The following is a 26116-nucleotide window of genomic DNA, read 5'->3' as shown; positions in this document are numbered from 1 at the left end:
CAATCAATCTCCTGACCTCGTGATCCACCCGCCTTGGCCTCCCAAAATGCTGGAATTACAGGCGTGAGCCACAGCGCCCGGCCCATAACATTCCTTTTTTTGAATTTTTTTTAATTTTTTTTTTTTTTTTTGAGACGGAGTCTCACTGTGTCGCCCAGGCTGGAGTGCAGTGGAGAGGTCTCTGTTCACTGCAACCTCTGTCTCCTGAGTTCAAGCAATTCTCCTGCCTCAGTGTCCCGAGTAGCTGGGATTACAGGTGTCCGCCACCACGCCCGGCTAATTTTTGTATTTTTAGTAGAGACAGGGTTTCACCATGTTGGCCAGGCTGGTCTCAAACTCCCGACCTCAGGTGATCTGCCCGCCTCAGCTTCCCAAAGTGCTGGGATTACAGGTGTGAACCACTGCACCCGGCCTATCTTCCTAAGAGTAGGTATTAGCATTAGCTCCAGAAGAAACACAGGAAGTCGGGGCATGAAGGCAAAGAGAGAGGAGAGAGAACAGTGAGGCAACCCATGGCTCCAGGACTGGCAGCCGCAGACCTACCACAGGAAGTGGAGCTGACCCTCACTGTTTGATGCAAAGTGCTGAATCTAAACAGATGGTGTTCACTGCAAAATAAAATTAAGCCAGAATTGAATTAAAAATTCATAGTTCCAGGCAAGCATGGCAAATGGAGTTTGAAAATGGGGTTTTTAACCTTTGTCTTGTTCTTTGCTTGACTTGTACTATCGGCTACGGGCCTCATGGTTTCTGGATAAGCCTTGTCTCTAAAGGCAGAACGAATCCAGATGCCTCTCCCTGGGGCAGGAGAAGTCACCTAGAGGTACTAGGCCAGGATCAGGAGGCCTCTCCAGGGCAGGGTGGCCAATTCCTGGGTGCAATGGAAAGGGCTGGGTCGTGAGTCAGGGCACCGATCTGCTTCCAATGGCCGCTGGCCTCGGCTGAGTCTCTTCTTTGCATCCCTGTCGCACCTGCCCAGCCTCCTTCATGGGACTGTGGAGGGGATCCGTGACATGAGGTCACAGCATGGGGAGATGTGACTGGTTTCTTACTTTTCTTTTGGAAATGAGGTCCTGTCAAGCATGGGAGACTGGCCTAAGCAGCTTGGAGGGTAGGAGGATTGGTGGCAGGCAGCCCAGTCCATCTCAGGAGAGGGGACTGTGAAATGGCCATCCGCTAAGAGGCAGCGCTGATGCCTGGAAGACGCAGAATCACTGCAGATGCTCAGCTCGCTGGTGGGCTTAATTTCCTACTTACTGTTGTGGGAGGCAGAAAGAGAATGAGAGGGAGGGGGTGCCCTCAAAAGAGAGAGGTGGAGAATGAGACAAAGAAATGAGAGAGCCAGAGAAACAGAAAGAGCGAGAGAGCTAGAGTAAGGGAAAAAGAGCAGCGCTGTCCAGCCAGGAGTTCCCAGGGTTTCCACAGCCAAGGGAACAAAGCCCTAATCCGGGATACATATTTGGTTACAGAAGTGAGTGCTTGGCTCACCTAGGCTTACAGCAAGAACAAGTTCTGCAGGTGAGGACGGGGCCTGCTGCCTGGGGCCCAGGAGACAAGCCAGGAGCAGAAAGGGGTGGGGAGCCAGGTGAAGCCAGGTTTTCAGAGTCAGGTCGGAAGGGAAGGCAGAACCCAGCAACCTGGGCTGCACGAAGCAGCAATGGGAGTGGTCTGGCCAAGGGTCTGGCAGGGATCCCACCCCTCTGCAGCCCAGAAGCCCAGCCAGCTGGGAGCGCTGGCAGGGGCACCAGGCTCCCTGGAGTAAGACTTTGAGAGCAAGTTGACTGTGACAGCCCAGCCTGCGAGGAACCCTGCCTCCAAAAGTTCCCCAAAGTCAGTTTGGGGAAGTTTCTTCCAGTAAAGTTTCCATGAGGTGACCTTCTGGCTGAGGCAATGGGGTCAGTCCAGAGCAAAATTCTCAAGTCCTTGTGTCCTCTTGTCTCTGCCTGAGCCTTGTCTGCCACCCCACCCAGATGCCTGACTTTAAATGACTGGTAACAGCTTAAAATATGATCCGTTGTAGGGGAGGGCACTCCTCACATCTCAGCAAGAATCAAAGGCTAATATTTACAAGTACTTTCCAACTTTCATCGCTTCCCAGAAGGAACACCCAGCTCCCCACAGCATGGGAGAAAGATGGTAACCCTGAGAAGTCAAATATCCCACTGTGTGTTGCTGGGCAGTCTCTGGGCCTCAGTCTCCCATCTCTAAAATGAGGAGGCTGATTGAGGTCCCAGGTGTGACTTCTCAGACTCTCGAACCTCAAGGCTATATAATAGGCAAACAGAGTTGATACCAACTCCAGGTAAACAGACATGTCTTTTTAAAGTATTGAGCGGGCTTGTCCCTGAAATCACCCTGGAAAGACAGCTTTGGCCAGGCATGACAGCTCATATCTGTAATCCCAGCACTTTGGGAGGCCAAGGTGAGAGGATCGCTTGAGCCCAGGAATTCAAGGCTGCAGTGAGCCATGATCATGCCACTGCACTCCAGCCTGGGCAACAGAGCGAGACCCTGCCTCAAAAAAAAAAAAAAAAAAAAGGCTGGGCACAGTGGCTCATGCCTGCAATCCCAGCACTTTGGAAGGCCGAGGCAGGTGGATCACCTGAGGTCGGGAGTTTGAGGACAGGCTGGCCAACATGGTAAAACTCCATCTCTACTAAAAATACAAAAATTAGTCACGCATGGTGGTGCATGCCTGTAATCCCAGCTACTGGGGAGGCTGAGGTGGGAGAATTGCTTGAACCCAGGAGGTGGAGGTTGCAGTGAGCTGAGATTGTGCCACCGCACTCCAGCCTGGACAACAAGCAAGACTCTGTCTCAAAAAAAAAAAAAAAAAAAAAGAGAAGAGAAGAGAGCCCTGTGCAAGGTGGGAAAAAAATGAGAAAACTATAACTAAGAATTTAGTATCTCACCTTTCTTTTTTTCTTAACAACAACAAAAAAAGATTTTTAGAAGTAACTGAATGAATTTCAAAGGTTTTGGTAGACATGGCCATCTGCTCCTCAGTTCAGGCTGCAGGTGTAACTTCAGCTATATCCCTTCCTGCCGCTGAAAATGGTGTATGTTCAGGTGTGGGAAGATCAGGCAGCTGGCTTTGGCAGAGCAGAGGCTTCAGAGCAAAAGCTAGCATATTTAGATGTATATTATTATATCATGTCACTCATAGTGAGTTTCTGTAATAATCCTTGTAATAACCTAATAACCAAATCCATTTTCTAAGCATTATCCAAAATGCTTTCCCTCATACTGTCCCATTGAGCCTTTGCAACAGCTCTGAGAGGTGGGCTAATAATATTAACCCCATTTTACAAAGAAAGCTGTGGAAGTGAGTTGCTTTCAGGTCTCACAGCCCAGGAGAGACAGAGCTGGGGCTCCAAGTTAGAGCCAGCTTCCTTTGAATTCTGTGCTTGGTTCAGAATGACTCACTTTAGTAGACTGCAAGTAATCTGCGCCTAAAATATGGGATAAAGAAAAAGAAAAGGTTAGGCACGGTGGCTGTAATCCCAGCCCTTTGGGAGGCTGAGGCAGGAGGATCACTTGAAGCCAGGAGTTCGAGACCAGCCTGGGCAACATGGCAAAATCCCATCTCTACTAAAAATACAAAAAATTAGCCAGGCATGGTGGCACGTGCCTGTAGTTCCAGCTATTTGGAGGCTGAGGTGAGAGAATCACAGGTCAAGGCTGCTAGTAAGCCCAGATTGCGCCACTGCACTCTAGCCTGGCCAACAGAGTGAGACCTTGTCTCAAAAAAAATTAAAAAAATAAAAAGAAAGAAAAAGAAAAACCCTTTCAGGTGAGGTACAGGTAGAATTTTGCTCTGGTTAAATTCAACATTGGCCAGCAGGTCCAATAATAAAAAATAAATAAATGTGGCAAGTAATAAAGTAACAAATGTGTCAAGTTTGGCTGAAAAATGGAAGTTTTCATTTATTAGTTATTGGTGTTGATCACTTGGGACTTCCTAAAACGAATGGACTTCAAAATCTTGAAAAATCAAATAGCTTATTTTTTAGCTGTCCATCAAGAGAAAGGATTTGGGATGAAGGGTCTCTTTTAAAAAGTCTAAAATTGAGAGCACAGGCTGGATGTGGTGGCTCATGCCTGCAATCCCAGCACTTTGGGAGGCCGAGGCAGGCAGATCACCTGAGGGCAGGAGTTCGAGACCAGCCTGGCCAACATGGCAAAACCTTGTCTCTACTGAAAATACAACTATTAGCCGAGCGTGGTGACGTGCACCTGTTAATCCCAGCTACTCCGGAGGCTGAGGCAGGAGAATTGCTTGAACCTGGGAGGCGGAGGTTGCAGTGAGCTGAGATCGCGCCACTGCACTCCAGCCTCTACAACAGAGAGAGACTCTGTCTCAAAATAAATAAATAAATATAAATAAATAAAGTTGAGAGAGAAGTTGTGTTGCTAGCAACTGGCCCAAAGGTAATAATCTGAAAAGCTAAAAATGGGTCACCCATAGAGTGACAGCAATTGCGCCTAAGTGTCCAACTACAGTGGATTGAATAAATATATTTTTATATGTTGGTACCACGAGGTGTTACGATTTTTAATGGCAGCATGTTTCGGAAGTTTCTGACAATGTAGAAGATGCTGAATGAAAAATGCGGGATATAACATTGTGTATTTAGAGTGAGCTCAACTATGTTTAAAAATATATACATACAAGTGTGAAAAACTAGAAACCGTTATCTCCAAGTGGCAGGATTACTGCTCTGTTTTTAATTCCTTTTTATACTTGACTGTCTTTTTTTCTCCCCCAAGTGAGCATATAAAGCTTTTACACTGGGGAAAAAAAAAAAAAAAACAATGATTGAAAACATTCAATTAATAGAATACTCTGCCTCATAAATGGAGATGAATGGGTCCTTGACTCAGAAAAGCAAGCACTGGCTACTTCATGTTCACTTTGGGGAAGTTGTGGCAACACCACACAAGCCAAGCTGGGTACCCACAAAAATGCCCCAAATCCTTGCATAACCTCTTTGCCTTTTCCTGCAAGGAAAGTGGAAAATGTATCCATTTGGGGACAGGACACTAACTCCAACCATAGACAACAGCGACGTGACCCCAGGAATGTCTCTAACCTCTCTTTGTCCCTCACCTTTATCATCAATAATGTGGCCACGCCAGCCCTTACTTCATGGGTCATAAAACAATAATCCTAGCAGGCTGCATATAATATGTATGACATCCACTTTCTCTAACATCCATTTCACAGTGAGGCCATCACCACTGAAAGAGATTAAGCCACTACACCACTGAAAGAGATTAAGCCACTAGCCCAAGGTTGTGAGTGGAGTAAGAACTCAAACCCGGGTCGCTGGCTTCAGAGACGGGGCTCCTCCTGCTTGGCCGGGGGCCCTCCCCAGAGAAATGTGCTATTTCATCTGAAAAAGGCTATACCCCAAACAGGCTGCTGTGAGGATAACAGCAATACGGCATTATTACTTTGCTGTGAATTCTGAAATGCTTTTGTGTTGATATATTTAGACCCTTCTGTGGAAGATGAGACTGAAAAACATTGCTGATTAGATTCTGTTTTGATTTGAGAAGGGAAAAGCACCTGCCCCAGAAATCTAATTTCCTGCTGGCTTCAGCCTCTTAAGAAGAGTCCACTGGGAAGAGGTTTGAGACAGACAGGGTTTGACGTGTCGCTCTCGGATTTTTAGCTCTGTGACCGAAGGCCAGTGGTTGCCCCTGTCAGAGCCTCAGTTTCCACATCTGTAAGTGGGGACAGTAATCCCTACAGGTCTCAGGGGTGTTCCTGAAGGTTAAGCAGGGGTACCACACATCCCAGTGGGTAGAGCCCTTGGGACTGTGAGTTTGGGTCCCCTGGGCCTATGTGACCCTGGAGGAGGAACTCCATCAATGGTGTCTCCCTGCGCTGGGAGGATTATTCCCGCTTCTAAGAGGCGTATCTGAGTGGAGTGGGCCTGGCAACTAAGCGTCCATTCATCCTAAGCTCGCCTTTGGGAAGAGTTGTGTGCCAGTTCACCAAGTGGCCCCAAGATTCTCCCAAATACTTCCCTTGGTCTACCTGGCAGAAGTCCTCCGAGAACTGGAGTGCCTGCCCCAGCTCCTCTTTCTACACTGGCTTCTCAAGAGCCAGATCACTGGGTCTCCTAGGGTGTCCGCAGCGTTTCCAGCACCTTCCCACGCACCTGGCTGGCTCCAAACCCCTCCAGCACTGAGGTCTTGGCCACAACTGTCCCAGTGCAGCCCCCCAGGGACGGGAGGGCAGAAAGCAGCCTTGCTCAATGTCCTGTTACAAGGCAGGGACGGGGGTGGGGCCCTCCCCAGGAATGGGCAGATGGGATGCCCACAGGCGGAGACCCTGGGGAGGGGAGGAATTGGACTTCCTGAGTAGGCTGGAAAAGGGGCAGGGAGAGGGGGCAGAGAACAGGTTTCTGGCCCCAGGAAACTCAGGTATTGGGAGGGCAAGAGGAAGAGGGTGGTACTGCCTCCCGGATAAGGTGACCAACTTTCCCAGTTTGCCCCGGACTGGGGGAGTGGGTTCCAGGGATGCAGGGCTTTCCACGCTAAAACAGAAACAGCCGTAGACTCTGCCGGTAAAGGGCCTGGGCAAGTCCTGGGACATTCACAAACTGTGCCTTCTGTGAAAAGGGAACTGGACCAGTTCGGGTCTCGGGGGTGCTTTCAACTCTGCCACCTGGGCTGTGGCCCCAGAAGCAGGTGGCTGGGAGGCTCTAGGGATGGCGGGGGCAGGTGAGGGGAGACTGGTGGGCTCCGGAAGGCTTCTCAGCGCGGAGCCCCAGCTGCGGGGAGGCGCGGCCCCTCCCGGATGCCGAACGAGGGAGGGGAAGGGAGGGGAAGAGGCGGGGTAGGTAGGGGCGGGGGGCGCGGCAGCGGCAGCGCGCATGCCCGGGCCCGGGGCGCCTGGACCTCGGGAGGGAGCGGAGGGCGCCTACCTGCAGGCCGTTGGGGTATGCGTCGCCCTCGGAGAGCGAGTCCACCAGGTCCTCCTCGTCCAGCGTGGCCCGCTTGTACGTCGACATCTGCAAGGCCAAATGCAGCACGGACTCCCTCAGCGCCTCCATGGCTCTCGCGCCCGAATGGGGAAGCGGCCCCGACCCTGGCGCCGCCGCGCCCCGCCCCGGCCTGGACACCCGAGACCGGCCCACGGAGCGGCCCGCGCGGGGAGGGGTCCCGCCCGCCTCCCGCCCCCGCCCGCCTCACCCCCAGCGCCGACAGCAGGGCGGACACCGGGGGCGGCCACACGCCCCGCATGCTGCGCCCCAGACGCCTGGTCCCGCTGCCCGGGTGGCCGGGATGGGATGGGCCAGGCCAGGCGTTGCACCACCTTCGCGGGCGGGGCCTGATCGGTTCGCCGGCGCCCGGTTCCCAACCTCCGGCCTCCCGGGGAGACCCCAAGACCCGAGAGGCCCGGGGGAGATGGGGACCCCTCCCTTCCCCGGAGGTCGGGAGAGGGGGCCCCCAAACTGAAGCCCCTAGCAGGCAGGAAAGGCCCTCACAGTGACCCCTCCTTCGAGAAAATCTTAAGTCCCCCTTCAACAACCGGGTCCCCAGTGGCAGATAACAAAAGTATCAGGAAGGTGCCCTCGATTTGGCCCAGAGCAATCAAGACAGGTTCCCCCTGGCATCAGCCCTTAGGTGTGTCTAGGGGGTTAATGCTAGAAAGACCAGACAAAAAAGGTGGGGTAAAAAGGTAGGTGTCCCCTTTCAGTTCCCCTTTCTAGCTCAGAGGCCTTTAAGCCAGAGTTCGTGAATGAGTTTCAGAAAATTTCAGAGAACTCCCTGACACGGGATGAAAGGAGCTGTGTGTGTGCATTTGGATGGCTGCAGGGTGGTCCGATGGTCACCCCCGTGCTCAAAGGTGTCGCCCTCCCTGCAACACAAGAGAACCATTGCTCCAGGGGGAGTCAGAAGCCAGGAAGGGGACCCTTCTTTCCCATCTTCCCCCTCAAGACTCGGAGCCTCAGCCAGGTGCCCCCCTCCCCAGCCCCTGAGCCCTCTCCTATAACCCCAGGCAGGGAAAGGGGGCTCTCTCGGATATGAGGTGTTCAGTTAGGGACTCAGGCCCAGCACTGTCCCAACCAAGAACCCCAGAGAGGTCTAACCCAGCAGATTTCCAAAGGACTCTCCGCTTCTAGCAAAGCGGGAATCCCTGCATTTATGCGTACTTTTCAGCTTTGCAAAGTGCATTTCTGCTTATTCCAAATTTGATTCTCACAGTCACACATATGTGTGAATAAACAGGTTTAGAGGGGTGAGGGGCCTGACGTCACAGGGACAGTGAGGGCAATGGCTCCAGATGGTCTCCTGGCTTCCACTCCTGCCCTCTGACAGCCCCCTCAGCAGCCAGGATGAGCCTTTAAAATGAAATCTGGCTGAGGCCAGGCACCATGGCTCGCTCACGCCTGTAATCCCAACACTTTGGGAGGCCAAGTTGGGTAGATCACTTGAGGTCAGGAGTTCAAGACCAGCCTGGCCAACATGATGAAACCCCATCTCTACTAAAAATACAAAAAATCAGCTGGGCCTGGTGGCATGCATCTGTAATCCCAGCTACTCAGGAGGCTAAGGCAGAAGAATCGCTTGAACCCAGGAGGTCGAGGTTGCAGTGAGCTGAGATTGTGCCACTGTACTCTAGCCTGGGTGACAGAGTGAGACTCCATCTCAAACAAACAAACCACAGAAATCTGGCTGGGTTCAGTGGTTCATAACTGTAATCCCAGCACTTTGGGAGGCTGAGGCAGGAGGATCACTTGAGTCTAATTCTAGGCCAGCCTGGGCAACACGGACCCCATCTCTACAAAAAGAAAAATATATATATATTTATATTTATATTTATATATTATATATTATATATTTTTAATTAGCAGGACGTAGTGGTATGCGCCTGTAGTCCCAGCTACTTGGGAGGCTTAGGTGGGAGAATCGCTTGAAGCCAGGAGGTGGCGGCTACAGTGAGCTGTGATTGCACCACTGCACTCCAGCCTGGACGACACAACAAGATCTTGTCTGAGTAAATAAATAAAATTTAAAAAAAATTCTGATATTACCACTCCCTTGCTTAAAAACCCTCCACTGTCCTGGAATGAAATCCAAACCCTTCACCAGGCCCCATGGCCCCTGCCCACTCTGGGCCCTCATCTTGTGCTGCCAGCGCCCCACGCGCCCCCCCCCCCAACCTCCTCACGCAACTCCTCAGTTTCTACAAGTTTCTTCTTCCCCCAAGACCTTTGTAGCTGCTGTTGTCTCTATCTGGAACATTTTTTCCTCCTCTCTACTCCTCCCATGGTCAGCTACAACTTCAGATCTCAGCCTACCAGCTCCTCAAATGTCCCAGGAACCCTAAGCAGTCCCCCAAATTCTCTGTTACAGCATCCTGTTTGTTTTCCTTTACAGTACTTGTTGCAGACTGTTTTGTTTCCATGTCTTTATCATCACTCTCTCTGTCCCTCCCCAGAATCCACAGCTTTACTGGGGCTGGGACCTTGTCTGGCCTGTCCAACAGAGACTCTCCATCACCCGGCACAGAGTAGGTGCTCAACAAACGGTTGTTAAAATCAAAGGGGGGACAAGTAGGGGGGAAGTGCCTTCAAGTTCTCAAGAACTCTCCTGCATCTAACTTCATAATGCCTACAGAAACAGGGAACACATCTAAAGGTCACAGGCCCTGGGGAGGCAGGGTGCATGGGAAGGCTCTGAATTCTGGAGACTTCTGCCTCACTCCCACTGGGTGGAGGAGTTTCCATTACCCATCCCAGAGAGAGAGGGGACTCTGAGGCTGCTTCACTTACTGCTGGGTTGCAGCTGGGCTTTTTCTAGAACAGGACACTTGGTTACACTACATTACCAGGTGTCGATTGCCAGAGGAAAAGACTTTTGAAAAAGAAGTTCAGTTCACAGAACATCTCCCCGGGGCACCTGGGTGGTGTAAGGGATTCACCCGGGTGGTGTAAGGGATTTGTCAGTTCTTTTATACCATCTCTTTTAAGCTTCTCACCCTTCCCTCAGAAGCAGGTATCACTGGTTCCTTTTACAGAGACTGAAACTGAGGCTCAGGGAAGTAACTCGCCCAGGTGTGGTTAAGCGATGGCTCCTCCTCCTTCTGTCTCATTTCAGAGATTTCCCCCTTCTGGCAAGCTCTCCTGACCACCCTCCAGGGACCCCAGACAGCATTTGGTCCCTGGCTCTCTGTCCCCACACAGCCACCCTACCCCATGCTGCCTTTTACTGAGGCACACAGCATTTTAGACAGGAGAACCCTGATGGCAGAGGCTGGGTCTTATGGGACCCTGTCTCCTTAAGGGCTTAGTCTGGGGCTGGAGCCTCTACAGATGTTTGAGCAAAGGCGGGAGGCAAGGGAGGGAGGCCGGAAGCCACCCCAGGGACTCTGATGTCCACCCTGCGGCAGCCTGTCTGTGGACAGATGATGCAGGAAGCTCACGGAACTCCCAAGCAGACATCAGCAGAGATGGAGCCTGGTTATTTTTCAGCACACAAAAGCCGAGGGCCCCTTCCTGAGATGCCTGCCTCAGCCCGGTAGTGAAACTGAACCCACCTCAGACAGGAAAGGCTTGGCGGGCTCTGCTTGGTGGGAAGTCCACAGTGGGTGAGTGACATTTCAACAGCTGCCTGGGGCCCTTCGCCCAGGGCCTTCCATTCACTACCCCAATGGCTCCCCACACCCACCTAGAGCCTCAGCCTCACAAGTATCGCTTCCAGCTTACAGAGAGGGGGAGGGGCCTAGACAGACCAAAAACCAACCATGCCACTTGACAAATTCTCTCCTAACCCCACAGTGCCTCGTCCCTGAGATGAGAATCATCACCTCCGCTTTACAAATGAGATGACCAAGGGTCAGAGAGGAGAAAGGACCTCCCCCTAGCCCTAAGTCACCTGCCTGGAGACTGAGGGAGCCATAATGCGAATCTTCCCCTTGCCAAACCCACTGACTCCATTACGCTGCCGCCAGAGAACCCGAGCCCCGCGGCGAGAAAGTGGTAGAGCTGGGCCTCGAACCTGGGTCCTGGACTCTTGGTCCTGTGCTCCTTGTGGAAGATGGAACTGCTTCTTCAGGTGGGAACCTCACAGAGTCTGGGTGCCCTGGGCAGACTGAGGCTCTGGGCTGACAGGGCAGCCAGCACTTATTCTCCCTAATTGTCTCATTTGCGGTTGTGGGTGCCATGCCTGGCCTCGAGTGTGCTGGGGAAGGTAAAGAACCTCCACTTTGGTCTTCTCAGTTCCCTTCCTGGCACTGTGCAGCCGTGGAGGAGAAATCTGGGTTGAATCTGGGTCTGGTGTTCAAGAGGAGGGCCTGGCAGAAACCAAGAGTGAAGGGGTGGAACCACGGCTCCCTGTGGACTGCCCCGTCCTCAGTCCCCAGTGCCCCAGCTGCACAGAGGAAGTGATGACAGCCAGATGAAGGTGCAACAGTGCCCAGCTCTGGAAACTCCACCCTTGTAAATCAAAGGCCTGCGGTGAGCAGAAACGAGAAATATAAACACGCACAGGTTTCTGGCGACAAAAGCCTCCTGGCCTGGTAGCACCTGGGCATGACCCCCTTTGCCCAGATGACATTAGTCACTCATATGGCTCTTGCCTTTGGTTGGCCAAAGGCGGGGGATCATTAAGGCATCTTGGGGTGATGATGAGGTGGAAAAGGGAAGCCCCACATGTGAAATTCTGAGGCCTGGGACTGAGCCACACCCTCCACAGCTACTTTCACATTGTCTCTAAGCCTCAGCTCCTTAGAGACGCTGCCCTTTGTGGCCGAAGTCCCCATCAGTTACTACTTTTGGTGCTGGTAATTCACTGGGATCTGTTAAATCTTTACATGTCATCTAAAACACATTCATATTATCTGGTAGCTAAACACTTATATTTCACAGATGCTATAATGTAGCGGGTAAAAGCTCTGGATCTAAACCTCATTTCAGATCCCTAGTCTGAACTTCCCAACTCTGTGACCCTGAGCAAGTGACTCAGCCTCTCTGTGCCTCAGTACTCATCTGTCAAATGAGGAGGATGATGATAACAATAGTACCTCCCTCATAGGACTGTGGTGACACTTAAATGAGTTAATATAGATAAAGTGCTTGGCTGGGCATGGTGACTCATGCCTGCAATCCCAGCACCTTGGGAGACCCAGGCCGGAGGATTGTTTGAGGCCAGGAGTTCAAGACCAGCCTGGGAAACACAGCAAAACCCTGTCTCAAAAAAACAAAAACAAAAACAAACCCAAGTAAGACAACTTTGGGCAAGGGATAAGATATAAAAATATGGCTATCATTTCTAAAGATATGCCACTTGATATTTATTATTATTACATTATCCATTATATTTCCCAGTATTTTTCACCAGAGAAATTTCCATGTGATTAGCTTATTTTTAAATTTACTATGAAGTTCCTGAAAGTGTAAACTGCTTCTTTACTTTTTAATAACAGGAATCAGCTTGTATCTCTTTTTTCTTTGGCTGCCAGGAAACTCATAGCCAAATCAGAAACTCGCCTATGGGCACTTTCTTGGCCTTTAGGTTCAGCTTTTTCCTTGTCCACATTTTCCACTCTGTTTTCCGTGATTCTGATTTTCCATTTGGTATTGCATGTCGTTTTACTGAATGTATTTTATTTATAACCTATCATGAATCCTTTGTGGAACAGAGTTAGAAACAACATTTATCAGGCAGTTAAGACAGACCTGAGCCCACTCACAGGTTTCCTGGCTCATGTGACCTTGGACATGTTGTTTTCACCCTCAGGTCTCAGTTTCTTCATCCGTAAAAGGGCCATTGTAAATACCGAGTAAGCTAGAACATGAACTGCCTGGCATCCAGCAGCCCAAGACTGCGTGAACCACACCAGAGGGACATCCTGCGCAGGCCACCTCTTTCTGCTTGCTTCTTCTTGTCTTCCTCACCACCCCTCCCATTTGCTTCTGCCCTCATCCAGATTTTCCAGTCTTGGCCTTTGTTCAGCCAACATTTGTTGTTACTCTAGCCCTGCTGTAAACTCAGTGAAAATAAAAGATTGCCCAGGTGATGGAGGTTAATATCAACAGCAAGAAGTCAAATACGAGTTATTAATAGAAATCATGTACCCTTCAGCCGGGTGCTCATGCTTGTAATCCCAGCACTTTGGGAGGCGAGGCGGGCAGATTGCTTGAGCCCAGCAGTTTGCGACCAACCTGGGTAACACAGTGAGACTTTGTCTCTACAAAAAATTAAAAAAAAAAATTAGCTAGGTGTGGTGGCATCCACCTGTGGCCCCACTACTTAGGAGGCTGAGGTGGAAGGATTGCTTGAGCCTAGAAGGTTGAGGCTACAGTGAGCTGAGATCACGCCACTGCACTCTAGCTTGGGTGACAGAGCAAGACCCTGTCTCAACTACAAAAAAAAGAGAGAGAAATAAAATAAAATAAAATAAAATAAAATAAAGTAAAACAAAACAAAACAAAACAGAGTCATTGACCTTGACATTGCCCAGTTCTCAAGGCTCTTTTATACTTTTGTGTCTTACAATCACCATGTGGGATAAGTCCTGGGATCCCCATTTTACAGATGCAGAGACTGAGGCTCAGAGAAAGGAAGCAGCTTGCCAGAGCTGGAGCCCAAACCCAGATCTTCCTGGTTATCTCAGGGCCTCACCTCCTTTTTTTGTGCCTCCTACCCGGGGCCTGGCTCTCTAGGCTAACTTCCTTCAGAGGCTACGGGCCACCCATCTGGGATGTGGGAAATAGGGACAGATATAACTGCTGGGGCCTGGAGAGGGAGACTCCCCTTTGTACCAAGGGCTCAGATGGAACTGAGGGCCTGTGCAGGGGAAGGCAGCAGGTGGGCAGGGGCTGGGGAGGCCTCAAGGTGAGACTCAGGGAGACACTGGAAGGCCAAGGGCACAGGGCAGAGGTAGGAGGTCAAGGTTGCTAACTGCCCCTTGGAGAAGGCAGCAGCCCTGCCAGCCTGTGAGCCAACCACTCTGGCGTGGCCCCGAGTCCCAGGGCTGGGCTCCCGTGAATGTGCTGGCAGCAGGAGACTTGCCTCCACACACACAGCGCTGGGAAGCACTCACTCACATGGCCCAGTGTTGACTCAACTGCCAGAGGCCCTGGGGGGCACCGGGAATCTTACCTAGTGTTGCTGGCCCATTCTTCAGTGCCTGCTGTGGAGGCCACCCCATGCCCAAGCCCCAAACCTGGTCAGCAGCCTCTCACTCCTACCTGATACAGGCCACTGACCTGCCCACCCTGTCCACCTGCCTGGCAACCTCCATCAATCATCTCTGGTCCTCTGTCCAGGCCCACTGGGCTCTGTCCCCTCGGCATGCCTTCCCCAGTGACCCCCTGACCCCCTTGATCTCCTACTGTAGCTCCCTTTAGTCTTTCAGCTCCTGGCTAGCTCCTGCCTCACCTGCTCCATCCTTACGACTTCAGGTGTCACCTCCCAGCTGGGTTTAAGGGGCTGAGTTGTCCACTCTGATCTTCTCCAAGCACAAACTGCAAAGCAGACCAGAAAGCAGCTGGTCCTGACTCCAGGGCTACCCACAGATGCCCCTGCACCTCCTCATGCTCCTGTGCTCCTGTGTGATGTCCTGGGCTGTGTGATGACAAGGCTGGGGAAGTCCCAATCTGAAGAGACCAAGCGCTCTCTGACAATGTACTGATCTAATCACGTACAACTTAAGACAAAGTTAACCCGTCTCATTGAATGATATGGTATAATGGTGATGACTGAGCTGCCCAGTAATTGTGCTCAACCAGGAAGCAGCTCATGGAGTCAGTTGTAATTAGTATTTGTGTTACACAGGTGAGTGGGTGGGTGAGGGCTGGGCAGAGGGAGGAGGAAGTGGGTGGGGCAGGAAGCTCTGGGGACTCCTTGGATCCATGAACCCCATGCCAGCCAACTCATGTGGTTGATCCTGTCTAACCTTCATGATGACCTCATGATGTACTGTTATCTCTCTTCTAAGGTGAGAAAACAGGCTCAGAGAAGTCCATTCACTTGTCCAAGATCAGACAGCTAGAAAATGACAGAGCCAGGGTTCCCTCTTCAGCCCAGGCAATGTCTTGGACAGCAGAAGGAACAGGAATAGGGCTGGGAGGCTGGAGATCCACATCTCGGTCCCAGTTCTAACACTGCCTTACCCTGGGCCTCAGCAAGTAGCATCCCTCTTCAGGATACAAAGAGATAGTATGTCTGTCAGGTTGCAGACGGCTGAGGGTGTGGACTTGGGAGCTAGGCTCCTTGGATTCTAATCCTTGGGCAAGCTACTTCACCATCTGAGCCTCAGTGTCCTCATCTGTAAAATGGAGATGACAACAGTGTCTCCCTCATAGGCTTGTGAAGATAAAACGAGTAACAAGACTTAGAACAATGCCTGAATATTATTGTCATTTATGGGGAAAAAATGAGCTTTGCTGTCCATTTTTCATCTGTAAAACGGGGAAGTAGTTGCTGGATCTGAACAGTGGTTTGCAAACAGATTTTTTTTCATTCCATAGAGTCCTTTATTTAAAAAACTAAACACAGCAACCCAAAATACAAAAGAGATGTAAGTGGAGCTGCCACTTAGGCACTCAATGAGCTCATATCCTGACCCTGAACCCAGCTCCCTCAGGGGTTCTAAGGAATGGAGTTTGAAAAATCACTCAACTGTCTCTGAGAACTGGTGGCTCTAAGCTGAGATCACGGGTCGGGTGGAAGCAGGAAACCATGGCATGGGCCAGGATGCTGCTCACCCACTGGAGGCAGCACATGGGGGCTGTGGGACACGCAGGGTTCCCTGCTGCTGGCCTGCTGGCTGCCACCATTCCAGCTGGACAACAGTATCCCCAGGAGGCGGCTGAGAAGCAGGGAGAAGAACACCAGGCTTGGAGTCAGGTGGGTGGCTCTGGGCAGGTCATGTCCCTCTCTGGGGCCCATTTTCCTCACCTCTAAGAGAGGGATGGTAACACTGCACTCATCAGGGGTCCTAAGGACAAAATTGCATCACACATGTGAAAAGGCTTTGCAACGGAAAGACTGCCCTGAATGACTTTTTTTTTTTGAGACAGAGTCTTGCTCTGTTGCCCTAGCTGGAGTGCAGTAGTGCAAACTCAGCTCACTCCAACCTCCGCCTCCTGGGCTCAAGCAATTCTCCTACCTCAGCCTCCCGAGTAGCTGGGACCACAGGCATGTTCCACCACACCCGGGTAATTTTTTATATTTTTCATAGAGATGAGGTTTTGCCATGTTGGCCAGGCTGGTCTCAAACTCCTGACCTCAAGTGATCTGCCCGCCTTGGCCTCCCAAAGTGCTTGGATTACAGGCGTGAGCCACCGTGCCCAGCCCTGAATTACTATTTTTGCTCCCTTCTGGTAGATTTTTTTTTCTTCTTAAGAGCATAGACTCTGAAGCCAGACTACATAGGTTCAAGTCTCCACTCCAGCATCACTAGCTGATTGCTCAACATCCAGCTACTGAGCCTGTTTCCTAGGAGTACAATGAAAATATAAGGTGCTTTGCATAGTGCCTGGTACACAGCAAGTGCTCCATAAGTGTTTGCTGCTCTTGGGTTTGGAGGACAATAATGGCAAACTTGCTCCCTAGCACTCATGTCCAGTGTAGACAAACCTGAAGAGGGTGTGTCTCCTCCTGACCCAGTGTAGACAAAGCTGAAGAGGGTGTGTCTCCTCCTGACCCTCTCAAAGTACACAGGTGAAAAGCAGGAGTGAGAATGTTTGGGTTCTGAGCTCACATATGGACCAAGCTTCCCTAGGCTGGCTTGGGGCTATGTCTGACTTCTGTTCTTAAAAAGCCAATTCACGGGCCGGGCGCGGTGGCTCACGCCTGCAATCCCAGCACTTTGGGAGGCCGAGGCGGGCGGACCACGAGGTCAGGAGATAGAGACCATCCTGGCTAACACGGTGAAACCCCGTCTCTACTAAAAATACAAAAAATTAGCTTGGCGTGGTGGCGGGCGCCTGTAGTCCCAGCTACTCGGGAGGCTGAGGCAGGAGAATGGCGTGAACCCCAGGGGGCGGAGCCTGCAGTGAGCCGAGATCGCGCCACTGCACTCCAGCCTGGGCGACAGCGAGACTCCGTCTCAAAAAACAAACAAACAAACAAACAAAAAGCCAATTCATGCTGGGTGCAGTGGCTCACACCTATAATCCCAGCACTTTGGGAGGCTGAGGTGGGAGGATTCCTTTGAGCTCAGGAGAGAGCAGCCTGGGCAACAGGGCAAAAACCCATCTCTACAAAAAAAAAATACAAAAAATTAGCCAGGTATGGTGGCGTGGTGGCTCACATCTGTGGTTCCAGCTACTCAAGAGGCTGAGGCAGGGGAATTACTTGAACCCAGGAGGTGGAGGTTGCAGTGAGCCGAGATTGCACCACTGTACTTCAGCCTGGGTGACAGAGTGAGACCCTGTCTCAGAAAAAAAAAAAAAGGCCAATTCAACAGCCATCTCCTGCAAGTTCTGTGATGCCAGGCCCTCACCACAACCCTGTGTGGTAGGTAGCACTGTTCCCATCTGACAGATGAGGAGACTGAGGCTCAGAGAGGTGACATGGCCACCTTGAGGCCAGACCGCCCCTTCCAGGCCAGGCTCACTAGGCTCCCCTGATGTGGAGCTGCAGGAAAGCACGTGAGGCCCAAGTGCGGCCCAAAACTGCATGGCATTCTAGCAGGCAGTGCATTCTCAGAGTGGGGAGACCCAGCGGGTATTAGGTCTTAGTCAGAAACCAACCTTAGCCCCAAAGGAACCAGCAGCTTAACAGGCTAAGTTCCCCACGTCCAGCCCCATGCCACCTCTTCCAGGAGGCCCTCTTTGAACAGTCCTGCCACCTCCCCCTCTTCTGGCCCAGGCCCCACACCAAGTCCCTTGCTGTGCACCAGGGTGGTGCTAAGCGCCCTACACACATCACTCTTTTTAATCCTGCCAACAACTTTCTGGCTCTGTGACCCGGGGAGTCTACCTGTCTGAGCCTCGACTTTCTCATTGGTGGAACGGTGATGATAACAGCTCGTATCTCAGAACTGGGTGTGAGGATCAAATTAGGAAAATCCAATAATAATGGCAAATACTTATTTGGCACTTACTGCATATCAGGCCCTGACTCAGTGACTTACAAGTAAGATAAGGGCCAGAGAGGATCTGGATGTGTCTGCTGGCCCCTTCCCGCCATGCCCCTTCTCAGGCTCCAGAAATGACCACAGACCCTTTTCCCAACCCCCTGCCCTGAAGAATGCACAGAATGCCAGAGTGGGAGCCAGAAGTCCTGGCATGAGTTCAAGCCGAGTGCTCCCTGGGCCTTAGTTTCCTCCCCTGGCCCGCCCTGCCCCCTTTGGAGGTGGAAGGTGATGATGGAAATGTAGCAGTGTTTTGCCTGGTGATGTTTATATTCCCCTCCCGTACCTTCCCCAAATGACAGACTTGTCCAGATGAATCACCAGGGGGCAGGAATGCCCCAGCTGTTGGCTCCTGGGCAGCAGCAGCCTGCCGTGGCCCTGGGCCTGGGCTGGCCGATTTCTCTATCCTCATCTCCCGCTCTCCCCTGCCACCCCCCGGGCCTGGGCTCTACCCAGCCAGGCTCCTGCTATTTCTGCCCCCACTTGCCCAGTGCTTTCTATGCCTCTCATGGCTCCTCATCCACCAGGCTTCCATCTACCCAGCCCCACCACTGGCTGCTTTCCCAGAACTCCCTAAAACTGGGCTCCACCAACTGATAGCCAAGGTGCCCAGACATGCAAAGTGCCGAGCCAGGGCAATCCCAGCAGGGTGGGGCCGAGGTACTCTCTCCTCACCTGTTCAGGGAGGTGGCACCGTGGTGGCTGTCAAAGCTCCACCCAAGTGGCATAACCATCCCCAGCGGCCTCACCCTCCACCCTTGTCCTCGAGAGGAACATTTGTAGTGGTGGGGAACACAGATTGTGGAGAAACAGTCAGAATTCAAATCCTGGCTCTCCCAAGCACTCACTCCATAACCTTGGGCAAATCACTTAATCCCTCTCTATGGCTCAGCTTACTCATCTGTAAAATGGATCTATTAATAAATTGTTACAAGGATTACATGACTTACTAATAGAGAGCACTTAGGACAGGACCTGAAACAAAGGAAGCACTCAGGAAATACCAGCTGTGATTATTACTAACATTCCAACTGGCCCAAGGCAGAACTCACAAACTGGCCATCTGGCCCACAGATGTGAATTATTTGGCCTACGGCACTAGGAATTTTGTTGTTGTTGTTGTTGTTTGAGACAGGGTCTCACTCTGTCCCTCAGGCTGGAGTACAGGGGCACCATCTCAGCTCGCTGCAACCTCCGACTCCTAGGCTCAAGCAATGCTCCTGCCTCAGCCTTCCGAGTAGCTGGGACTAGGAGGCGTGCGCCATCATACCTGGCTAATTTTTTGTATTTTTAATAGATACGGGGTTTTGCCATGTTGGCCAGGCTGGTCTCGAACTCCTGACCTCAGGTGATCTGCCTGCCTCGACCTCCCAAAGTGTTGGGATTACAGGCGTGAGTCACCGTGCCCGGCTTAGAAAAGTTTTTGAAATGTAACATTTTGGGGATATTATTTCAAAAAAATGAATAGTTTCCATTTTCCTTAAAAAAAAAAAAAAGGGCCGGGCGCAGTGGCTCACGCCTGTAATCCCAGCACTCTGGGAGGCTGAGGCAGGCGGATCACGAGGTCAGCAGATCGAGACCATCCTGGCCAATACAGTGAAACCCTGTCTCTACTAAAAAATACAAAAAATTAGCCAGGTGTGGTGGCGGGCGCCTGTAGTCCCACCTATTTGGGAAGCTGAGGCAGGAGAATGGCGTGAACCCGGGAGGCGGAGCTTGCAGTGAGCCGAGATCGCGCCACTGCACTCCAGCCTGGGCGACAGAGCGAGACTCCCTCTCAAAAAAAAAAAAAAAAAAAAAAAAGATACGCCAATGCTGGGACCACATTCTCCACATGGTGGCTGGGGCTGAGGAGTGGCCACCTCCTCTGGACAGGCCACGAGTCCCCGGGGTTCCACAGCCCACCCCAACCCCTTATCTCCTCCTCACTGTGGCCCCAGGGTGAGCTGCCAATTTTCATCATGTCAATGTTGTTTCTTACTTTTAAAAAAGAGAGAAATATTTCTCATATCCTTGTCTTGGTCAAAAGTGAAATGATTTACATGCAGCTTCAAAACAAGAAAACTAAGCCATATGGCGACAGACATCAGAACAGCAGCCACCTCCGAGGATGAGACTTACTGGAAGGGCACATGAGGGAATGTTCTGGGGAATGAGAATGTCCTGGAAATACCCTCTATCTTGATTCTGTGGTTACACAGGTGTCTACATTTGTCAAAACTCCTCAACCCTCACTTGTGCATTTCACTGTAATGGAAATTACACCTTATTAAGAAAAAAAAATGGAAAACTGAAAGATAGGTCTGGAGGGGCTCATGTTTCAAGGAAAACAGTAACTGATTCCTTTGTAGTGTTGAACATACTGACGACTGGGAAAGAAGACACAACTGAAGATGCCTCTGCAAAATCAGCCCGGTCCCATCCTTGGTCCCTGCTTACGTTTGAGTTTGAGACCCACAGGTTAAGGCCTTGAACGACATCTTCAAAGATCTATGCAGAACTACGACATCCAACATAGAAGCGCCATGAGCCACATGTGGCTATTTCAATCAAATTAATTAAAAATAAAGTGAAAAATTCAACCCTCCTTTGCACTAGCCACATGTCAAATGCTTCATAGCCACACATAGGCTTGACAGCATAGACACAGGCCGTTTCTATCATCCCAGAAAGTTCCATTGGACAACACTGGTGTACACACTGTCTACAAAGCCAGGCTAACTTCTGGTCTGATTAACATCTGGATCCCTGGGCAAGGCAGGCACCATGAACACTGCTGTGCAGTGCTTGACAGAGAGCAGGTACTCAGGAAATACGAGTTGAATGAATGAATGAAGGCAAAAGAAATAAACAGACTTGAGTGAATCCCAACTCAGGCCTCCGACAACTGTAAATGTTCCAGCAAACCTCTCCTCTGAGTTTTCGTTTTCTCTGTATAGAGAATGGCATAACAATCTGTCCCTCACTCTCAAAACTGGGCACATACACCAACGTCCTCAGGGTCGCTCAGACCACCAGGGGCCAAGAAGGACTCACAGGAGAACCGCTGTGTCAGCAGTCCCATCTGGAAATTCTGGAACAGGAGGGAGGCAAGGGAGCTGTGTAAGGGGCAGTGGGAGCATTTCAGTTCGTGAGAGTGGCCTCTGGAAAGGGCGGGTACGGGTGGTAAAGAGACAACAGGCTGGGCTCCACTCTGTGGGTTTGGGAGGGAGGGCTGCTGAGCACAGGGAAAAATCTACGTTCGCCCCCATGCCTGGTGGCTGGAATCTGAGCTGGAAAACAGCATCAGACACCCACAAATACCACTGTGGTCATGGTGGCAGGACAGGGAGCCACCTCGATCCCCAGAGAGAACCCTCTGTTCTGAGTGGAATGGACCCCCATCAGGGCAGACTGACACAGGGCCTGCCCCAAGGGCTGCTAGGAACAAAGAGGGCTGGCTGGGCCCTGAGCAAGCAGCTGGCCTGGGTTTGTCTTCCCAGCATCCATCCTTCTCCACATCCAGCCATACGGGGCCTCATCGACGCCGGGGATGTCAATGTCATTGTCTGTGTATTCATTTGCTCATTCATTCATTCAACAAATATTTATTATGTACCTACTATGTGCCAAAAAATGAGCTTCCCACCAGGAATACATTAAACAAAACAAAGCGTTTGCTGTCAGGAGCTTGAATTGTAATACAGGGAGAGACAATAAACAATGTTACTAAGAGTCGCAATATTAACAATAGCATCTTACATTTATTGAGTGCTTACTGTGTGCCACATACTATATGTTAAGTGTTTTGTTTTTTTTTGTTTTGTTTTTTTTCAGATGGAGTTTGGAGTTTCGCTCTTGTTGCCCAGGCTGGAGTGCAATGGCGTGATCTCAGCTCACTGCAACCTCCGCCTCCTGGGTTCAAGGGATTCTCCCTCCTCGGCCTCTTGAGTAGCTGGGATTACAGGTGCCCGCCACCACGCCTGGCTAATTTTTGTATTTTTAGTAGGGATGGCGTTTCACCATGTTGGCCAGGCTGTCTCGAACTCCTGACCTCAGGTGATCTGCCCACCTCGGCCTCCCAAAGTGGGATTACAGGCCTGAGCCACTGCGCCCGGCCATATTATTGACCCTATTTTGTAGGTGAGAAAGCTGAGGCACAGAAAGGTTACAGTCAAGATCATCCAGCTCTAAGGCATTTGGGATCTGAACCCAGGCAATATGACTCCAACTTGACCCTAACCAGTACAGTGATGGCCTCACTGCAGAGAGCGATGAGTGTTACAAAGACAGGGCAGCAGCAAGGTGTGCTCAAGCCTCTGGGGAGGAGTCGAGGAAGGTCTCCATGAGCCCTGTCTGACCAACCCCCCCAATCTACAGATGAACTAACTGAGGCCCCCTGGACATGCTGAGTCAGGGACACAGTCAGGACTAGAAGCCAGGCTTCTATACTCCTGGCCCAGTGCTCCTTCCAAAGCCCTGCAACTGTGCCACGAATGCTAAGGGCCTGGCAGCGAGGACTGAGCCAACTCTTGGGCTTAGGATGACTGAGGTCCACCGAGGACTCCCTTGTCTCCCTGCACTCAAGACTCTCCCCTTCCTCTGGGTCCAGCATGGGTCTCAGCTCCCAGACTGCTCCCTGCTTAGAACTCCTGTCCACATTACCCCAGCCCGGGCCCTGTAATGCTGGCTTTAACATTTCCAAAGCGGGCTCGTTCCCTTTAATTCACTTTTGCTCTTCACAGCGACTCTGGGGGGCCGGAGCTAGCATCTCCACATCATGGGTGGAAGATAGATCTCAAGGTCAGACACATTTGGCTGCTTAGCAGCTGTGTGATGTTGAGCGAGTCACGTCACCTCTCGGAGCCTCAATTTCCTCCCTCTGCACGGTGAGGGTGGCAGTGGCTTCCTTGTGGGGGGTTATGAGCATCTAGTGAGACACCACTAGAGTCTGTGTAAAGTGCCAAGCACAGTGGCTGGCACATATTAAGTATTTCATAAAAAGCAAGTTTTAAACATGATCACTACAGTCATTGATGTGAGGACGTCAGCAGCAGAGGGGCCCCCAGAGGACATTTTCTTGCACCCCAGGAGGCATTCCTGTCATTTGTCCCCACTGGGTCTGGGGCTGGGGCTTCTTTGTACCTCTGAGGTACAAAGCGGAAGCTCTGCCTGGCTGGCAAGACCAGACCTGTTGTGGCGGCCAGGCTGTACCCACGCAGGGCCACTGCTCCTAGGGCACTGGGCTCTAGACAGGAAATGGGAAGGGACAGATAAGCCTCTATGAAAGGTGGCCAGGCACAGGAAAGAGGCCCTGCCCCCTTGAGAGGCTGGCCCCGCCTTGAGCATCCTTGTCAGGCAGAGATCTGGGCAGGACAGAAGAGAGGAGGTGCCTGGCTCAGTTTTGCTGCAATCCCAATGGGTCACACGCCTTCTGGATCCCCCCAGAAGGTCTAGAATAGGGTCACCCCTCAAAACCTCCCTGGCTCACTCTTAGCTTGGAACCATGAAAGAGCTTGCTCCCACCCACATGGAAAGCAGCTGCCCTTCCCCTGGAGACATTTTCCACTTCTCTACCTCCAGACCTCTGCTCATGCTGTTTCCTCCACCTGGTAAACCTCACTCTCTGCTGTGCTGTCAGAAAATGGCCAACCTTTTGAGTCTCAGCTGAAATGGCACTCCCTTTGCCCCAGCTTTAGTTTAACAAGCATTTGTGCACGCTCTGGAGACGGGCTGTCCTGCCCTCATACACCCTGCTAGGGCCTAGCCAATGAGGGACAACCGGAAGTCTTACCCTCCAGCCCCCACCCCGGAGACCACCTGTGTAGGACCCCCAGGGGTTGCCAGGATCCTCCCCATAAACGGCAAAGCACTCTCTATTTGGTGGAACAGCCCTTCTCTGGAATTGGGAGTAAGAAGAGGAAGGGAGGAAGGGCGTCTTGTGAGAGGGAGGGGCCAGGAGGCCTGAGGGAGCTCTGGCGTGTGTTCCAGAAACCCTTTGGGATCAGATACAAGATCAAAGAGGCAGCCCTCATGAGGCTGTCCAGGGCCCTGGACATGGACCCAGGAAAATTGGCTGGGTGACCTCAGGCAAGTTACTTGCCCTTGCTGAGCCTCAACCTCCTCATTTGTGAAACAGGGCTAGTACCCCCAACCTCTGAATGAGACAGTGAACAGCCTTTGTGCATGGGAGGGGCTTGAGTCTGGGTACTGAGGGGCGAGCTGGGGCCTGAGCCAATGCTGCAGGTCCCCCAGGGCTCCTTCTCTGATGCCGTGTCTCAGGGCCCCCTCCCCTTCCTGCCTGCCCAGGGTTTCCCTTGCTAGGAGCAGTTTTAAAACTCCCCAGTACCTGGGCTATGAGCCACAGCTTCTTAAACTTCCCCATCTCCTGCAGCAGGCTTAGTTGGACCGAGCCAGAGCCCATCATTCACTGTTTCTGGAGATTATCACAGTTTGCAGAAACAGCAGGGCACCTAGCAGGAATCTGGCACTGGTTCCTTGCTAGTTGGGACTGGAACTGGGCCAGGACAGCACCTCGTGTCCTCTAAAAGGATCCACAGGGCCTTCCCTCTCTCCTTTCCCCTCACTCAGGCACACTGGGGCTCCAGAGTTCTAGGGCCACATCCCAGGCATAGGTACTGCAGTCTTGTCCCCACTGGGATATGAGACACAGAAAGAACTCTGGGCTGGAGTCAGGGGAGGATGGTCACTCCCCCTCTGTGGTTAAGGACAGAAACTCTGGAGCCAGACTGCTGGCGTTCAAACCCTGGCTCTGTCATTTACCAACTGTGACCTTGAGTGAGTTACTTAACCTCTCTGTGCCTCTGTCTTCTCACCTGTAAAGTGGTGAATCACAGTACCCGTCCCACCAAGTTGTTGGGAGGATGCAGTTAGTTACCCAGAAAGTGTTTGGAGTAGTGCCTGGTATGCAGTGAGCACTGGCTTGATTGGGTGAATGAATGGGTGCATGAAGGAATGAGTCAACGCGTCAGAGCTCTGCTCTGTGGCACATGAGGCCCTTCAGGATCTGCCCGGACATCAGCACCTGCCATTCTCCCAAGCAGGTCATGATCACATCCTTCCCACCAGCTTCCTTGGCTTGGCATAACCTCACCATTGCTGTTAGTCCCAAGAACTCCTTCAACACATGCTTCAAATGCCACCTCCTCTCTGAAGCCTCTTCAGTCAGGCCCCTCAGGGCTGTTAATGATAAAAACCAAACCCAGCTGGATTTTCTTTTTTTTCTTTCTTTCTTTCTTTTTTTTTTTTTTGAGACGTTTTGAGACGGAGTCTCGCTCTGTCGCCCAGGCTAGAGTGTAGTGGCGCGATCTCGGCTCACTGCAAGCTCCGCCTCCCAGGTTCACGCCATTCTCCTGCCTCAGCCTCCTGAGTAGGTGGGACTACGGGCGCCCGCCACCACACCCGGCTATTTCTTGTATTTTTAGTAGAGACGGGGTTTCACCATGTTAGCCAGGATGGTCTCGATCTCCTAACCTCGTGATCCACCCGCCTCGGCCTCCCAAAGTGCTGGGATTACAGGCGTGAGCCACTGCGCCAGGCCCCAGCTGGATTTTCTAACAAAACAAACATCTTGGCTCACATTGCCTCAGAGGGAGGGAGGGAGGATCATCAGGCAGGAGACGATCCAGGAGTTCAGATGCTGCTGCTAGATTTCTCTCCCCTGCCCCGATTCCATGCCTCATCTTCCCCTTGTGTGTTACCTTCACTCTCATCTCTGAGATTAGACATCCTTCACACCCAGAGAATTCGGCCAGGCTTACCTTGTGGTAGCTGAGAGCCCTAGAGAAAAAAAACCTTCTCTCTCCCTGGGCCGAATTAGAAAGTCCCAGGGAAGAACTCTGATTGGCCAGGCCTGTTTCCTGTGCCCTCCCCTGTGACTTAGTAGAGGTGGGGCCTGATGCTGTGATTGACAGCCTGGTTAATCGGTTAAACTCAGTAGGCGTGTCCCATGCACCACAAGGAATTGGGGAGGAACAATTCCCAAAGGAAGGAGGTTGCTGTTAGCAGAAG

The 26116-nt window shown here is 51.6% G+C and overlaps 1 protein-coding gene across 9 annotated transcripts in view; it reads right to left on the bottom strand.

Annotated features, from left to right (window-relative positions):
- The window catches only part of ECE1 (endothelin converting enzyme 1), a 127295-nt gene that overhangs the window by 66982 nt on the left and 34197 nt on the right, over positions 1-26116 (bottom strand). For 5 of the 9 annotated variants that reach the window (XM_001162689.7, XM_016955680.4, XM_063804535.1 and 2 more), the window contains one exon: positions 6939-7025. The exons of 1 other annotated variant lie outside the window; for it this stretch is intronic. In XM_001162689.7, the coding sequence (XP_001162689.2) occupies positions 6939-7025 (87 nt within the window). Of the gene's footprint in view, positions 1-6938; positions 7026-7206; positions 7669-11019; positions 11297-26116 lie in introns of those variants that run through there. 3 more of the 9 variants (XM_063804524.1, XM_063804517.1, XM_001162780.7) reach the window with 3 other exon arrangements.

This window comes from Pan troglodytes, chromosome 1, assembly GCF_028858775.2.
Source record: "Pan troglodytes isolate AG18354 chromosome 1, NHGRI_mPanTro3-v2.0_pri, whole genome shotgun sequence".
NCBI classification, from domain to species: domain Eukaryota; kingdom Metazoa; phylum Chordata; class Mammalia; order Primates; family Hominidae; genus Pan; species Pan troglodytes.
This window is presented reverse-complemented; position numbering and strand designations above follow the sequence as displayed.